Genomic DNA, 15479 nt, shown 5'->3' with positions numbered 1-15479 from the left:
GAGTTCTCATATACAGTCTATGGAACATACGTGTAGGGGCTGCAGGGAGTTAAAGGGTTCAGGATGAATCAGGTCTGAACAGGATTTGCTGTGAATGCTGACATTGTTTTAAGAAAGAGGTTTAAACGGTGTCACAGTTTGGCACATATGATATGGAGACAAAAAATCTCTCAACAAAGTCACTTTATAGTTCTCGAGGGGGCAGAAGGACAAAGCCGGATGAATTTAGGGAGTCACAAGAGCTTCAATAATCCTCATTTAAGCTGCATTCCTCCTTTTTTTCCAGCTTCTCTTATGTGTGACCTATTGTTCCAATGACACAGAAATAAACAGCTTCCTTTTACACTTTTTAATTCATATTTCAGACATTATTTCATCACAAAGTGCCACACTGAAGTACATCAGGAAATTTGACTTATTACAAACATAAAGTATTTTTTAATAGTTTTTCATGAGGTGGTTTTAATCATCAGTGGCAACATGAATTTCAGAGTAAATCCGCACATAATTAGGGATAGTTAACAGGCAGCCCAAAATAGGTCAGGTGGTTGCAGCAGAGATTAAGGTGACCATTCATATTGTATTTAAAAACACGTGTTTTCGGTGGAATTGTCACCCAAAGACCCAAATAACTCGCCACAATGTAACCGCATGATTTAAATTTGATCCTGTTGTACCGTTAAAGTACGGAGCACAGAAGCTGACAAAGAAGAAGAAAATACAGAAAAAAGGGAAAATAATTTTAGACTAACTACTTAAAAAATTATAAATAAATAAACATTATTTTTTAAATTTAAAATAATTGAAAAAAATACATTCATGAACAATAAATAGAATAAAAAAAACGTGAATTTAATTGTTATGAAAAATACATTTAAAAAGAATCAATAAATTAAAAATAAATAAATAATAAGCAAGTAAATACAATAACAAAATGGGAAAATAAATAAATAAATAAATAAATAAATAAATAAATAAATAAATAAATAAATAAATAAATAAATAATATTTTTAATGAAACACAAATGAAACAAATTCATTAATTAATAATAATACATTAGGAATGTATATGAATAAAAAAATAGCATAGTAAATAAGATAATGAAAGGGAAAATAACTCTGGACTTAAACATAAATGAATTAAATAAGTAAAAAGCATTTTAAATTAAAAATAAATGAAATAATAAAAATAAATCAATAAAAACAAGGAGGAAAGTACATATATAAAGAACTAAATTAAAACAGAAATACAAAATAATATATTTAATGAAATCATTAATGCCAGCATTTATTTTTAATATTAGTTTTGCTACGTTTACTGGCACATTAATTAATTCATCAAGTAATTGATTGATAAATTGAATGATTCATCTATTTTCCAATGTATTTGTTTATTCAAGGATAATTTTATTTATAATCTTATTTATTCAACAGTGCAGTGTAGAAAGACTTCATGTGTGTAAAATTGTAAAAGTAAAGAAATATTACATGACAAATGAACTTGATTATGCAGAATCACATAGATTATATAATTCTGATTAATTAATAAATAAGCAACATTTTTAATGTCTTAGCTGGTAAATATGGATCATACCATTTATTTAGAATATTTTACTCACTGAAATGTGGTGGGAAAGACGAGAAGATTAAAAGTGGCATAAAATGAAAATTTAAGCACAGTATTTGACTAAATGTAACTACATGAATATGCATATGACTAGAGAGCTTCATATTTGCAGGATGTTTGTTCTTTTGTTCTGTTTGTGCACACTCGAGTGTTTCTCGTGATCCAGTTTGTTGCTGATTGTGATTATGAGTTTCTCTCTCCACTGTACGTGCAGCTTTAATCCCACAGACGTGCTTTTTTACTGTAAATACACAAATCACAAATCAGTCCAGGTGCCCCTTAACCCTGATTGGAGGAGGCCCGCGGGGCGTTTCTTCTCCCACTAAGACTCTAAGAAGCGAGGTCAAACGTCAGACAGTTTATAAAGACGGATTTCTGCTGTCTGCTGCTCACAAAAGGGATTTTTCACACAGAGGAGCGGAGCCAACATGTGGACGTCTGGTGTGCTGTTGGTGCTCCTGGCTTTGGCTTCACACACTGCTGCAAGTAAGTACAGAAAATAGAGCTTAAAGCTGCAAATTAATGCTTAAAAATATATATATTTTAGAGTGAGTATTTCTTTGTGTGGCTGAGTTCATAAACTTAAAGAGGTGATACTGCAATATAAAAAGTTCTCAATTTTAAGTTAAAGTTTTGAATTCAAAATTTAATGTAGCTCAGTATTATTAGAGAAATGCATGTAAAGTATATAAATTATATGAATTATGCATTAAAAAAAACAGAAATCATATTTCTCAATTTAACTTTAAATAAAAAAAAAAAATAAGAATAAGAATTGTAAAAAATAAAAAATGGTAAAAAATGTAATGATCTTTGATGGTGATGATTTAATGATTTTTTAATGATCCTCACATGAAATATGTGTGTGTGTGTGTGTGTGTGTGTGTGTGTGTGTGTGTGTGTGTTGCCAACTTTCTGTTTTCTTACAGTAAACCTTTACATTTATTATCAAAAAATAAAAGGAAAAATAAATTGTAAAAAAACTGTGAAATTTCCAGTAGCAAAAGTAGCCAAACACTTAAAACAACTTAATTCTGCAGATATACATAAAAAAGACATATGTACTAAAAATAAATTATCTATAAAATAACTTATTCGAGTGTTTCATAAAAAATGCTTGATCTTAAGTAAAGTTCTTCCATTCAAAATTAAATTACGTTAATTACATCACTATTATTAGATACATTTATAGCGATGAAAAAGAAAAAATACAATAAAATTGCTGAAATATATTATATGATCATATCTAACAGTATATGATGAGTCAGTTAAAAAGTGAAAAAAAATTGTTTTTAATGAAAAACAAATCAATCAATAACAATACATTAAAAAGGTATATAAATAAATACAAAATAAAAATATATAATATTTAAAATAAAATAATAAAAGGAGAAATAACTCTGAACTAATACATTAATAAAAATAAATAGATAATATTTTTCAATAAAAATAACAAATAAATTAATCAATTTAATAAAGAAATTTGACCGGTAAAATATATTAGATTATCATATCTAATAATATATGATGAATTAATTTAAAAAGGAATAAAAAAATATATATATTTTTCTATAGAAAATAAATAATGAAACAACAAAAAATAATTTAATCAAAATAATAAATAAATTGAATCTATGAAATGTTGAATAATATATGATGGTGCTATATGAATACAGTTTTTATTAAGAAAATGTTGTTTTTTAATGTAAAATAAAGCTGTCAGATAAATGTAGCGGAGCAAAAAGCAGAATGTTTCTCTCTGAAATGTAGAGGAGTATAAATTTATACATTTGCATGAATTGAAAAGATTAATATCAAAAATTTGTACTCAATAATTGGGGAAATGTACTTAGCTACATTCCTCTGCTGCTTTCCAAGTCATAAACAGGCGATAAACAGACTTTATGATATGTAACATTAAAGTTAGAGTCTATTAAAGCATGCAGGTTTTTTTCCCATGACCTCTTCATTCAGCCATGCATGAGTGTAAACGACACAGAATGTGACCTTTTTTTTTTTTTTTTTTTAAAGCAAAGCAGTGATTATGTTTCTAAATCCTAAAGTTCAACATTCTTTGAGTGTGTCTGTGTCTGCAACGGGCTCACTCTATGGCGACATCAATCTGAGCTCACAGTCTCGTTGTGGGGACCGTCCCGGCTTTACGGGGACAGAATACAAATCCACAGAAATTTCAGATAGGCTTTAACTTTACACAGTCTATGGGTTTAACTATAGTCAGGAGGTCAGGGGGAGGCTGAGGGTAAACCTTCAGGAACTGAATGTAAATCTTATGTAATGTGGTTCTGGACACACCTAAACTGAATTATTTTCTGAAATGTACTGATATTTTACAGGGTTTACATTGGGTGTAAATGTCATTAAAAATGGTACAAATAATAACCACAAAGCATTATGCTATTGCTTAATGTCTTAAATGATGAAACAGGCATTGTTGTTGGAATCTGAACTTTCCAACAGTCCTTGAACGGGCAATTGGTTACAGCGTTTGAAAAGTGACCAAAAAGAAGCTTAAATTGTTGATATTTGTGTCAGAATCACTTTATTCTACATGTGTCATTTAAAATAAAATGTTTTGCACTAACAAGATCCTGTTAAAAACATTAAATTCTGCTCCTCAGAGACACTGTGAAGACATGATTGATTCTGCTGAGACCAACGGTCACGTGACAAATATTCACTGAAAATCTGTTTACACAGAGCAGAGAGGAGAGGACAGGAGAGACTGGAAACATGACAATACTTCAATATGTACAATATGTGAAAACTGATTTTTTTTCTTTTTATACAACATTGTGACAAGTGTTTATATATGAATTCCATTTAATTCCAAATTTTCAAAATATAATCAACTTGCATGGTTTCTTTTTTTTTATGATTTATGTCATTATAACTGTATTATTCTTCACAAAAGAAATTTTAAAATGGTTGTTCCCACTTCTAGCCATGATTGTGCTGATTACATAGAGCTGCAGGACTTGTTGATGTATATTAGATTTTATATATTGCAGTGAAATACAAGGACACAGAGAGGAGAATGTTAAAAAGAGCAAAAAGGTGCCCTTTAATGTCTCGGGGTTCAGAGGGTTAAAAGTCGTCTGATTCAGATGATAATTCGTTCTGTTATCTGACTTTGTGTTTAATCCAAATTCTGCCGTGTGACGCCGTTAATCTGTGATCAAATCCTGCAAAACCTCAGATGAGCATCACATGAGACGGATTGGAGGGACGGGAAATAAAACTCATTGAGGTTCAGTCAGATTAACCTTTCACTGCTGATAAATATTACACAACCTGAATATATTATGTAATATATTTATTCCAACAATTGAGTTTACCAAACTGTAAAACCAATAAATAAATCGCTCTGAGAGGCTTTTTAGGAGAGCAAAGATTTTTTTCACAAGAGAATAAAAACAAAACTATCAAGCTTAAAAAGTAAGTTCCATAAATGAAAAACTTAATTTAAATTTAAGTTGATATTACTAATAAATAAGAATGAATTTGTTTGTTGAATGGTGTGTTTGCTGCAGACAAATAAGACATTTATAATTAATATGCATTCATTATTTTTTGGTATCAATTTAACATTTTACCTATAATGAGTCCCAAATTACTTTATTCAGAAACTACTGGGAATATTTAAGACATGTTAAATATATAGTTGGGAAACGTGTACGCAGCAGTGTTCATGTTCTGTTTTTAATATTTTTTTTTTATATTTCAGAGCCCAGAAACCGCTTCACTCGTTATCCATCATGGAACAATAAGATGTACCCGATCTGGAAGGACGGAGACCCACGATACAAAGATTCCTGGAAAGGTACCTGATGAAATATTGTTGGCAAAATCACCTTCAAAAGCTCAGATTTTCTGTTTCTTTTTAAATTTACCACAATATTTTACAGGTTTTTTTCTTGCCTTTCTACATTAATTGCAAATGCCATACAAAATACAGTAATTACAATTATTTTAAAACATTTTTTTACAGTATTATTCAATTGCTTAATGAATGTTAAATTACAGTGAAATCTATGTTAAAAATACAAAAAAAATACATGTTGCTGAATGCAGGCAACTTTATGTTTTCTTACAGTAAAACACTACATTTCATGTCCTTTTTAGAAAAGATGGTAATATTAAAGTGAAAAAAACTTTAGTTACACACACACACACACACACACACACACACACACACACACATATATGTATTTCATGTGAGGATCATTAAACATATCTGCAGACAAGTTTGTTCATGTCATGTTCCGTGTTTTCTGGGTTCAGGTGGCAGAGTGAGCTTCAACGTGGGGAACGACTCCCCAACTCTCACTGCAGCCAAAGTTACTTTCACCATCGACCTCGAGTTCCCTCACAACCAGAAGCTGCAGCCAGACGGAGACGTGGTGTGGGCTGAAGACTGTGTCGTCAACGGTAACACACACACACACACACACACACACACACACACATACACACACATATTTAAATACAGATATTTATTGTATATTATTATATTATCAGTCACAGTCACACAGTCACTTACTCACTCACACACAAACACTCACACAGTGACACACACTGAAATGCTGTGCACACACACTGCGCAATACACTCTTTTGTTTTTATAATTCAAGTCTTTATTTCTTTTATCCTTGGTCTATGACAGTACAACATTTGACATTGTGAGACATTTTGTACACATTACCTGTAACATCAGTAGCATAGTAATACAAGTGTAAACAGAAACAATAGTATGAAGGGGCGCATCAATAACGACATACCTAGGAAGAATGCCCATACAACAGATATTATATTATATTATATTATTGGAAACATTCAAAGGAGGGTGTTCAGTGTTCATGCCACAGGCTCCTCAGGCAGTGTAATATGAGTCCAGAGAAGGTCCCAGATTGGTGCCTTATTTTTGTTTCTGTTGTTCATCCTGTTGAGCATGAGTTCATATGAGGCGGTTAATACACTCTTTTTTACCTACAGTTACTTCACGTATGTCCTCGCTGAGATACAGCATTTCCTTTGTTTTTCCCATCATCCAAAGACGCACCTTATGGTTTCATCCATAGGTCCATTGACTAAATATCTTGTAAACAAGCTGCAAAATTGTTTGTTCTTTTTAGTTTAGATTTAAATTGACCCAAGATCGTCTTTGTTGTCAGTTTTTCCGTTTATTTAGTAAAGTATGGTTTACATTTTGTATGACCTTTTCCTTTTTCCTTTTCCCTCATTTCAAGTGTAAATTGCAAAAAAAATGTTATTTTGGACGAATTGCCGTGAAATTTGGTGAAGATAATCACGTCCCTCTCAATCATTGGTAGTACATTTACTCAAGTACTTATGTACAATTTTGAGGGTATTAAATGGGCTATTTCTGCTCAGTATATCCTTCTATTGCACTACATTTCAGAGGCAAATATCATCATCGTATTAACAATATAAGGAGGAATTGTAATAACTTTTGTAATTTCCTGTCTTTTAAATTCTTTATTTTATGACCAAATATCTGCAAAACCAATGACATTACCATCATACTCTCCTGCACTTTTTTAATTAAGTTTCATGCAAGTTAGCAAATCTGATTTAAATTATTATTGTCAGCATATATGCATGCTTATATGGCTGCAGACACTTAACAGTCACATCTTTCTTCTGTTGCAGGAACAAAGTACCACGAGTCTGAGCCTGTGTACCCGGCTCAGAACACAGACTGGGAGGCTGTGTTCCCCGATGGGACGCCGCTGAAGAAGGACAAGAAGCCGGCCTACGTGTTCGTCTGGAAGACCTGGGGTGAGAGGACCTCTCCCTGTGTTCTGAGGGTCGCAGAGTTTGTTGTGGCTGAAACATGAGCCAGGGTGGATTATGTGAGAGCCTTATCATATGATCAGATTATGTCACTTCATTTACCCCACATGTAAGAAAGGAATATTTAAAAACAAACAGATTTTCAGTTTGGGGATATAGACTTTGCATGTCTCCTGGCTAAAGGACTCAAAGGTGATCCAGAAAAAGTGTCATATTATAGAGTGAAGTATACTCATGTTAGGATTTATATCTTCTTTTCAGTCAAGCAAGCTCTGACCCTGAACATCATACAAGAAGTTCTGTTTAATCAGCACGTATGGATACTGAACAGGCCCACCAGGCTCAGCCCCAGGGGCCAAAAGTGTCAGGGGCCATGAAGAAATATAAAATGACTACAGAGGGACCCAAAATGAATAAAAAGACAAGAAAAAAGACTATAATAACAATTAAACTTACCTAGAAAGACACAAATTGACCACAAATACACACAAAATAACTACCAAGACATATAAAACTACCAGTAAGGACACAAAATGACTACAAAGAGACACAAAACTACCAAAGAAAGACATAAAATGCCTACAGAGACACACAAAACTACCAAGTATAAACACAAAATTACTATAAAAAAACACAAAACTACCAGAGAAAGACACAAAATGATTACAAAGACACAAAACTAACAAAGAAAGAAACAAAATTAAAAAGACACAAAACTACCAGTAAGGACACAAAATAACTACAAAGAGACAAAAACTACCAAAGAAAGACACAGAATGACTACAGAATGACACAAAAAATACCATGAAAGACACAAAATGACTACAAAGAGACACAAAAATGACCACGAAAGACACAAAATGACTACAAAGAGACACAGAACTGACAATAACAACAGAAAATAACTACAAAGACACACAAAACTACCAATGAAGGACACAAAATGACTATAAAGAGACACAAAACAACCAAAATGACAAAATGATGATAGAGACACAACACCAAAGATACATAATAACTATATAAAGATGCAAAACAAAGACAAAGAGAGGCGAAACCTTCAAAAAGTCTGTTTCTTGCTCCTCTGTAGGAAACATTTTGTCATAATCTGTCCATGGTGATTAAATGAACTGTAGAGACAGCAGAGTGTGTCTCATATGAGCTGTGCTGCTCACCTGCAGGTCAGTACTGGCAGGTGTCAGACGGCCCGTCTTCCTCTCTGACCATCAACACCGACGACATCCCGCTAGGCTCCTACACCATGGACATCGTCATCTACCACTACCGCAGCAAGGAGAAGTTCATTCCTCTGGGATATGCCTCCACACAGTTCTCCATCACTGGTGAGTCATGGCATCATGTTATCAATAAAACAAGCTAAACAGTAAGACAATCCACAGTTATATTTTCTTTAGTTTTTGTTCATGACAACCTCTCCTCCCAACATCCCAGAAAAATAATTATTATATCAACCATGTGAACCCCAAGATTGAAATCTATGTTTTAAAGATTGTCAAAAATCCACTGTTTCTTGTAGAAAGAAACTGTAAAACAGGCATTATTGTCAAAATATGAACAATCTGACAGTCCTTGGAAAGATCATAGGTTACAAAAGATTCTGTTAGAAAAAGTAACTAAATCAAAGCTTAAAATGTTGATATTTGTGTCAGAATCTCTTTATTCTACATGTGCCATTTAAAATAAAGCATTTGCACTAACCAGATCCTGTTAAAAACATTAAATTCTGCTCCTCAGAGACACTTTGAAGACATGATTGATTCTGCTGAGACCAAAGGTCACGTGACAAATATTCAGTGAAAATCTGTTTACACAGAGCAGAGAGGAGAGAACAGGAGAGGCTGGAAACATGACAATGCTTCAAAATGTACAATATGTGGAGACACAATGTTTTCTTTCCAACATTTGTGACTCTTGTGTGCATATATACATTCCAATTTTATTCCATTTTTTCCAAATAACTCATCAAAGAAATTCAACTGGCGTTTTTTTCTTCTTTTATGATTTCTGTCATTCTAACTGTTATTTTGCGCAAAGACATGTTTGAGTTCTTCACACTACTGATGCCATAGAGCTGCAGGATTTATATATAATTATATATTGCAGTGAAATACAACGACAGAGAGAGTAAAATGTAAAAAGAGCAACAAAAAAAAAAACAACTCCAGTTGCAAAAAGAGTTGGGATGTCTAAAATGTAAATAAAACAGAAAAGAAAAATATGCTTTTGTTTTTATAATACACTCTGAATGCACAGCATCCAAATCTATTAGGAATCAGGATTGTAATAAGAGCTATAAACTTTAGTCCTCTTTATTTGGTGTTTTCCTCAGATCAAATCCCCTTCGCTGTCTCCCTGGACCAAGTGAACGACATCGTGGCCGGGGACATGCGCTTCATCCAGAACAGGGCGATCGCCTTCACCATCACCCTGCACGACCCCAGCGAGTACCTGAGCAACGCAGACATCACCTTCAACTGGGACTTTGGGGACGAGAGCGGCGCTCTGATATCCAGAGAGCTGACCGTCACTCACACCTACATCAGCGCCGGCTCCTTCAAACCTCAGGTGGTCATCCAGGCGGTCATCCCGGACAAGGCCTGCGACCCGCCAGTCGACCCCCCGACCAAGGCCCCCGGGCCACCGATGCACCTGGTCACCACAGGTAGAGAACAGGAGCTAAATAAACAACACAAGGCGTGTTCATTTTCGAGCATTAGAGGAGTTAAGTTCTTGACTTTACCCTTTATAGGGCACTCCTGGGAATTGAAAATGTCAACCCTGAAGTGTTATTGGAGGATATTACAAGACTTTTTGCAAAATGTTTCATTTTTATATTGCAAATCGAGGTCAATTGAGTCATTATTATTATATTTATTATAATCTCATTCCCACAGCAACCCTAAATAGACAAAAACACATTTTCATCCATCACCACTTTATCTTTTACCTTTAAACTATTTATTATCTTTTTAGACTACTTATTAGATATGCGTAATGTCTGAATGTCTTTTTTAAAGCACCTTATATATGAGAAGCACACGTAAATTTAGTTGTATACTTATTTTAATAGAATCACAACATAGGAAAGCTTGAATCTTGTATGATTTACTGATTGGTCAGATGCCACAGTGTCCCTATCTGTGATGTAGAAATCCATGTGGTTCTATCACCTCACGGAGAGCGAGGAGACCTGTTATAGAGGTCTCAAGACTCAAGTTACCAAATATGGTTCTTTGCCTGATAAAGGATTAAGAGTACAATTTTGAGGTACTTAAGAAATAATAATTCATGATCCTTTTTATTTCTATTCCAATACTTGTATCTGATATCTTTAGTTATCTTTAGTTAATTAATAATGCTAAATATAAACAACAAACAAATTATGACTATCACTATGAATGAAAGAAGACTTTATCAATCCTTTGGTGAAATTCACGAAATACTCTGCAATATATAGTTTTTTTAAAAAAGGAATAAAAAGCTGTGTACACATAAGTTAAATGCCCCCATAATTATTATTTTAGGAATAAATATTGCAGCTGCTGTTCCAAACACATGGCTAATTTTGTGAAATGAAGCTACTTGGTTAGGTTTAGGCACCAAAACTACTTTAAGTTTAGAAAAAGATAATGGTTTGGGTTAAAATAGGCACTTTTGTGCATAACTACATAGAATTGTAAGTTGTTAAGACAGAACTTAAAGTAGATCATGTAAAATCTTTTACCCTTTTACTCCTGTGACAATTACTGCAGACAATAGAAGTAACCGTCTTACAACAAACGTCATCATAGGTCATGAGTTATGGTGCATCACTTTTTGTTGGTATACGTAAGAACAGTGAATGAAACAAGCCTGTTGGCACTTTAGGTATAATTTGATGCTTTTAGTTGTGCTTTTGTTTTAGTAACTTTTTGATTATAGGACTTGTAACAGAGTATTTTACATTGTGGTATTTCTGCATAAGTAAAAGATCTGTACTAAATGTTCTAAAATGTCCAACTATTCCATAAAACCTACATTCTCTAGTATATACACTGGTGGAATAATCAAGTACTATACCTAAGTACAAATCTAAAGTACTTGTACTAAGTATTCCATTCCATTATGTGACTTTATTCTTATACTTCATACCTTTTGAGGTAAATACTGTACTTTTTACTTCACTACATTCTGCTTACAGCTTTAATTACTTCTCAGGTCAAGACCTGACAACAGTTAAATGCTGCTTCTATATAATAATAATCTAAATAATTCTAATAATAATCATCCAATAATATATTTGGAATATGCAGTGAAACTGTGGTCATACAACTAAATATTAGTTTAGTGATTCACAGGATTGCTAAATCCTAGAAACAAAAAAGTTTGTACAAAATAGTTTTGAGTTTGTAAAGTCAAAAGCAATAAAAAATATACTAAAAACCTGGATTAATCTGGTTAGTCACATTGGACTGCTATTATTTTTAACACTACTGTATTTAACAATCTGCATAACAAGTTATTTTACTTTTGATACTTTAAGTACATTTTGATGCTGATACTATTTTACTTTTACTTCACTAAGGTTTTGAATACAGGACTTCAACTTAGTGGAGTCATTTCACAATGTGGTATTAGTACTTTTACTGCAGTAAAGGACCTGAATACTTCTTCCACCACTGATGTTATATAAGCTCAAACAATCCTCCTTGTGTTTAGTAAAAGCTCCAGCACTGGCGTCTGCTATTCCCATACTGGTTTCCACCAAGTCAACTGGTCTGACTGTCAACATGGTGCCTTCGGACATGGAGGAGGACAACACAGAGGATGAGGCCTCCTCCGCCCCCAACACTCAGCCTGCCCAGGAAGCTCCCAATGTGGCCATGACTCCCTCCGTCAACTCCAACATGCTAGCTGACAGTGAGGCACAGACTGGTAAGATAAGTTTCATTTTACCACTTGGTAGAGGAAATATGTGCAACAACAGAAACTAAGACCAGCTGACCAACTGGGAGATGACCCAGATAAAAGCAGCAGCCCATTTCCTTTTATGTAAATTTGATGTAAATCTTTAAAGAAGCACTTCCATTGTGTTAAACACGCAGAGCACTTCAAAATGAATTGTTCTATTGTGCTTTGTTATTTGAATTCTGATTTGCATGGTGACTCAGGGTGTTTAGCTCAGTTTTTCCCTTTTTGATTTATTTATTGCTCTACAAAACTTCAAGTCACAAGTCTACAAGTCTTCAAATTTCACTTTTCACTTGAGCAAAAATACAAAAGTGCCATCATCAAAATATTCATCCAGTAAAATTTAAAGTGTAAAAGTATACATTATGGTGAATGGTCAATTGCAGAATAATTTATATTATATAATTGGATTTTAATTATTAACACTGTTGTGTTTATTGTTGTAGCTGCTAACTTTTTACTGTACTTTTTTTATTTTCTGTAGGTCAGCTTGTGAATTTCTTTATGCATAATAATGCATCATAATGTTTTGGTTGATTATATTTTGTGTTATTAATCTGAATCTGCAAAGTAACAAGGGCAACAATTAGTCTGACTGGTCACCAACTATTGTGATTATTAATTAATCATAACAGTCATTTTTAATGCAAAAAATGCAGAAAATGCTGTTTCTGGCCTCCAAAATATATGGAAATGTCTTGCTTTTCTCTGTTTTATCATATTAAACTGAATATCTTTTACTTTGGCACAGACAAAACAAGGCATTTAAAAACATCGACTAAGACTTTGAGAAACTCGGATGGCCATTCTTTACTATTTTCTGATATTTTATTGACCAAGTAATCATTCAATTAATCTAGAAAATAATTGTTGGTTGTAGCCCAAAAATTAACAAAGTTATCAGATAAATGTAGTGGAATAAAAAGTCCAATGTTTCCCTCTGGATTGTAGTGCAATAGAAGTATAAAATAGCATAAAGTGGATCTACTTGAATAAAGTACAATTATCTCAAATTTACAGTACTTGCTTAAATGTATTTGGATACTTTCCACCACTGATTAAAGGAGATACATGCAGTAAATACAGATTAATGTTATTCTGCACCACCAAAAGACAACGATGTGTTATTAATGAACTAATGCCTGCTGCTGTTTATTGTCTCCAGATGCAAAGCGAACAGTGACCCTGACAGGCCAAGCTACAGTCGTGCTCGTGGCTAAGAGGGACGCTGATGATAAACCTGATGACGACTGTGTGATATATCGTTACGGCTCCTTCTGCACCGGCATCGAAGTGTTTGGTGAGTTTACTTTTATAAGTGATATTAGTCTAGAGCTTGTTCAATATCGGCCGATTGCTTCACCTCCAGTATTTCTGCCAGTGGCTTTATTGAGAGCTGATCATCCAAAGAATGCTCATCCAGGACACACGAGGTAGCCATCATGCACACATGGACACAGTTAACAGCAAGTCTGTCTGCAGCTTAACAGTTCATGGGGGTCCCAAGTGTGAAGTCGATCGAATGAACGATTGTTGAGAAAAGACAAACCCCTTTTTTTAGTGATGTGCATCAAGATGTAAAATGAATCACTTGAGATGATTGTAAGGGACCATTTGTCTTTGTTTTCAGAGGGCATTGAAAAGGTTGAGATTGTGCAAATGGACAATGCTGTGGTTGCAACACCTGACAAAAACGTTCTGGATATCACCGTTACCTGCCAGGGAAGGTAAACGATCCAGCTCAACGTTCATGAAATAAAGTTTTTTAGTAGTTTATTGTATATTTGGACTCACTGGAGCCTCTTCTTCCTCAAGCCTTCCAAAAGAGGTGTGCAGCGTGATTCTGGACGCAGAGTGCCTGAGGCCGATTCACACGGCGTGCAACATGGTGGAGCCCTCCAAAGAGTGCCTGCTGGTGCTGCGTCACTTCTTCAATGACTCCGGTGTCTACTGCATCAACGTGTCCATGGCCAACGACGTTAGTTTAGCTATCACCAGTGCCAAAATCAACGTCGACATAGGTACGCGACATTCAGGCAGTGCATTGGTTCAGAGATACATTTCTCCTGTATCCTGCTTCACTAAATGTTTGATCCTTGTTTCAGGTTCAAGTCTGTCTTCTCCAGGCGCCATCGCCATGGTGCTGGGCATCCTGGTCCTGGTTTTGGCAGTAGGAATAGTTGCATTTTCCTACAAGTAAGAAATGTCTTTACTGGTGAATATCCATTTTCTACAAAAACAGAATCTTATTTATTTTAAAGGATAAGTTTGATGAGGTTCTATTCTTATGTTACTGTAAGTTTTTATCGTACTGGAGTTTTGTTGCATTGACAGACTAAGACATTGTTTTTTTTTGTCTTTTCATGGGACTTTTTGGAGGATAATAAAAAACATACAATATGACCGGTTTTACCCGTAAAGCATGCGTGATTTAAACTTGTCTGGATTTTGTGCTTCTCTCAAAAGGCGCTTCAAGTCCTACCGCCCTCTGAAGGAAGACCTGATAGTGCATGCGGACCCGCAGCTCAGCCGGGCTCACACCTGCTCCGGAGGCTCGATGCTCTGGAAGCTTCTAAACAGACGGGGAGCTGTGGACGACTGCCCTCTGCTGCAGGAGCGACCGGTGTGAACCATCCTCACACTATCAAATACCAAACCAAGAAAGCTATGATTCACAAGTTTTCTGCACCTGACATGTCTTTTTATACCTTTTTTTAAAACATATTTTCTAAATGACAAACTTACAAATGTGTAATATTTAGGCTTTTGATCAAAAAAATTTCCAGCAATTTTAATTTAGACGTGTTCGGATCTTTTGTACCTTGAAGTTTGGTAGTGAGTGTATACTTTCATTTGGGCAAAACTGAATTTGAATGTTTTTCCAATAAACTTTGCCTGAAACAGATGCATAGCCTTGTTTACTGTGATTCATGACACTTTAACAGTACAGATACCAATGAAGCAGCCACACAAATACTAAGACCTCCCTCCAGTCAATATATATATATATATATATATATATATATATAATTTATAAAAGACAACA

At 34.2% G+C, this 15479-nt stretch overlaps 1 protein-coding gene across 1 annotated transcript; it reads left to right on the top strand.

Moving 5' to 3' along the window:
* Positions 1–2055: 2055 nt before the first annotated feature.
* Positions 2056–15444, top strand: pmelb (premelanosome protein b). The gene is made up of 12 exons (XM_059332416.1): positions 2056–2113; positions 5373–5468; positions 5930–6076; positions 7319–7447; positions 8644–8805; positions 9813–10145; positions 12182–12397; positions 13599–13733; positions 14064–14160; positions 14249–14454; positions 14539–14629; positions 14900–15444. The coding sequence occupies exons 1-12, from the start codon at positions 2056–2058 to the stop codon at positions 15060–15062; spliced, it is 1833 nt and encodes a 610-aa protein (XP_059188399.1). The 3' UTR covers positions 15063–15444.
* The last annotated feature ends 35 nt before the right edge of the window (positions 15445–15479 follow it).

This window comes from Centropristis striata, chromosome 5 (assembly GCF_030273125.1).
Source record: "Centropristis striata isolate RG_2023a ecotype Rhode Island chromosome 5, C.striata_1.0, whole genome shotgun sequence".
NCBI classification, from domain to species: Eukaryota; Metazoa; Chordata; class Actinopteri; order Perciformes; family Serranidae; genus Centropristis; species Centropristis striata.
The sequence above is the reverse complement of the archived record's forward strand: the minus strand, read 5'-3'. Positions and strand labels throughout refer to the sequence as shown.